This window comes from Psammomys obesus, unplaced genomic scaffold (genome assembly GCF_907164565.1).
Source record: "Psammomys obesus unplaced genomic scaffold, mPsaObe1.curated_primary_1811, whole genome shotgun sequence".
NCBI classification, from domain to species: domain Eukaryota; kingdom Metazoa; phylum Chordata; class Mammalia; order Rodentia; family Muridae; genus Psammomys; species Psammomys obesus.
The window spans coordinates 11,614,470-11,617,808 of record NW_026592666.1 but is presented as its reverse complement, the minus strand read 5'-3'; the positions used below and the strand labels follow the sequence as shown (position 1 = coordinate 11,617,808).

At 55.4% G+C, this 3,339-nt stretch overlaps 1 protein-coding gene across 1 annotated transcript in view; it reads right to left on the bottom strand.

Annotated features, from left to right (window-relative positions):
- Positions 1-618: 618 nt before the first annotated feature.
- Positions 619-3,339, bottom strand: part of Sim2 (SIM bHLH transcription factor 2) — a 30,822-nt gene continuing 28,101 nt past the window's right edge. Inside the window, exon 8 of the mRNA XM_055615003.1 lies at positions 619-770. Within this exon, the coding sequence (XP_055470978.1) occupies positions 619-770 (152 nt within the window). The remainder of the gene's footprint in view (positions 771-3,339) is intronic.

Here is a 3,339-nt window from a genome sequence, read left to right as displayed (position 1 = left end):
CCGGACTCCCATGGCTGCCGCTAAGCCGGACTCCCATGGCTGCCGCTCAGCCTGCCAGTACACTGAGGGCCATAGGCGTTCTCTCCACACACTGGTGCAGAATCATCCTCCTGAGGCGCGTGCTAGCCCTTTGGACTTGCACACTTGCAAATCGGAGGCCTTTGGAGGCCACTCCTGTAAGGCCAGCGTGTGGGGGCCAGTGGGGGGAACCATGAGGTCGAGGCCCGCCCGGCCAAGGACAAGGCTCTGGCTCAAAACAGTTTTTCTTTCAGTTAAACCACGGGGTTTTTCGGGACTGAATACTCCCATCGCTGGGGCTGAACGTGGGAAGACAGAGACACGGGAGATGGTGTGAGGGGCAGATGGGTGTGGCTGACCCCAGACATGAGCCCACCCTCCTCGCACAGCATCCCCTCTCCCGGGCTCTGTATGAGGGTCTGGGCTACACCCTGGGGCTCCTTTGTTGCCGTTGTCACCACCCCCTGGCACGGGTTAACGTTTGGGAACCCCGATTGACTAGTTTATTCCAGTCAAATGAAAAGGGAGCCAGGTCTGGGGGGCTGAGGAGGGTGCCGGGGGAGGAGCGGAGGAGAGAAGGAGAGAAACAAAGGCGCTGACTTACGTGAGGACATAATTGACACTCACGATGCAGTGCGGCCGGGAGGAGCGGCTGTTGTGCACCACGGTGGCGTAGCTCTGCACCCACACCCAGCCGCCCAGCTTGGACAGCAGCCGGTAGTACTTGGTGGTGACCTGGCCCTTCACGAGCACTGCAAGCACAGGGTGACGTGAATGCCGGGGAGTCTCCCAAGGTCCTGCCCCCCACCTTTGAGAACTTGGGGCAGGCTTTCACCATGCCCACACAGGAACGTCACCTACAACTTGGCAGAGTCCCTAGGGCAGCCTGTTGCCCTCGTTAAGAGCCCGGGTTTAACCATCACTGCTTTCACGGGAGAAAAATGCCCACGATGTCCCCAGCGATGGATGGTAAAATCCCATCAGCCCAATTTGGGGGTCTTAGCCCCCAAACCCTAAACAGGCAGGGGACTTGGCTGTTTGGACAGAGTGCTAACATCAGTGCATCCAACCAAGTGTCAGATTGGGGCTGACACTTGCCATCTGTCAGGGTGCGTGCGAGAGTGTGTGTGTGTGTGTGTGTGTGTGTGTGTGTCCGTGTGTGTTCATAGGGAGCCCACTCCCTACTCGAGGGCCATTTATAGTTTCTTCCCAATCACCTGTTTTCCTCAGGCTGTTAATTTCCTGTGCTGTTCATGTCAGAAAGCCCGCTGCTCCTGAAAACTGGGCCCCTGAGCCCTCCTTCCACGCATGGGTGCAAGCACTGGGCAGCTGGGCAGCCCCCAGAGCCTCTCTGAGCCCGTAAACCACCACCTGCAGCTCTCAAGCGGGAACACGGAGGAAAGTCTGGACATGCCAGGAGAGCAGAAGGCTGAGCACACTCACCCCCGGCTCTAGAACACTCCTGTGCCTCAAGGCTGGCCTGGGCCAACCTGAGAACCACCCAGCAGAGATTGGGGGAGAAGCCGAGGGCTGAGGCTGTGCCGGGGCTAGCTGGTACAAAAGGACACACACACATACAGTCAGACCGAGAAGCCACACAAACTCAGTCCTCACGCTGAGGACTGAGACCCCAGTCTGCCCAGCATGCCCCAAGCTCTCTCTGCTGCTCACCGATCTGTGTCAGCCGCAGTAAAAACTGCTTCAAGACATTGTGATGCATCCGGGAAATTGTGCAGATTGACGGTCAAAAGATTGTGGGAGGCACTAACATCTCCGCAATGTCTGTGACTTGTTCTGAAATATTTGCTTCCTAAGTAAGACATGTGCCGTGAACTGGCTGCATTTTACCCAGCCAGGTGTGGTAATTACAGAAATGAGAGGATCTCCACAGGGATGAAGCTAGCGTGGACTACAGAATAAATGCCAGACTAACTACAATGTGAGACCATGTCTCAAACAGACACACACACACACAAACAAACACACAGATACACACAAGTAGACACAGACTTACACACACAGACATACAACACACACAGAGACTCCACCATGATTAATAAAAGCATCTAGACCTAGAGGCAGTGTGATCTGAGGAGATGCACCAACAGTAATAACAAAGAATAAACACAAAGGGAAAAGGGAGCAAACGCTCAGCTTGTTGACTCAAGGTGGGATCAGTACGAAGCGAATGCCATGTAGGCTGTGTCTGTGTGAGGCGCCCACAACAGGCACATCCACAGAGCCAAAGCCCATGGTGGCTTTGGGGTCCAGAGGGCAGGGCAGGCAGGCAGGCAGGCAGGAACAGGGCGGGCGGGCGGGGACAGGGCAGGCGTGTCTGGGAGCGTGGCAGTGCTCTGAGGTCACACCACAGTGAGGTGCACTGTGGCTGAGCTGCTGAGACCTTAGAGGTTGAGCGTGTGCTGTGTGACTTGCGTTTGAGGGAAGGGCAGCAGCAACAGAGCTGATCTGGGGGGACTGTCCCAGGATGAGGGGGACAACTCAGAGAGCTTGCTGGCAGGTGGGGGGGGGCCTAGAGGGCCGGGGTCTGAGATGACGTGAACAGACTGGTGTGCAGGAAGGTTCAGTGCAATCTTGTGGCGACTTCAAGGGCTTCCTGTGTGTTCTTGGGGAGGGCTCTGCTGACACAGAAATGATTGACAGGGGTTTGTGACACTGGAGAATACACTTGGTGCAATGGAAAGAAGCTCAGAAATGAGAGAGTGTAATCCTAACTTTAAAACCTTCCTGCGGGGACACACTCACTCAAACTGTGATCTACTCCTAACCAGCCTGTGCCTCAGTTTCCTCCTTTGAAGGACAAGCACAGTCACCAAGGCTTCACCATTTCTGTGAGGAACTGTGGCGGTAGAGGGGGCTCCACACACGTCCTTATCTGACTGGGTCTCCTCATCGTCTAAAGTCCTAACAAAGGATGAACCATCAGCTGTTTGGTTTAACATGGGAAAGTGTTTTCTATCAGCCATGTAACAGGCACCTCACCCGGAAGTCTCAGCCATCTTTTCTAATGCTGTGTGATAGTCATCCTCTGACCCTGCTGTTTGACACTCACCCTCTGACCCTGCTGTGACACTCACCCTCTGACCCTGCTGTGTAACAGTCACCCTCTGACCCTGCTGTGACAGTCACCCTCTGACCCTGCTGTGACACTCACCCTCTGACCCTGCTGTGACAGTTACCCTCTGACCCTGCTGTGTAACACTCACCCTCTGACCCTGCTGTGTAACACTCACCCTCTGACCCTGCTGTGTGACAATCACCCTCTGACCCTGCTGTGACACTCACCCTCTGACCCTGCTGTGT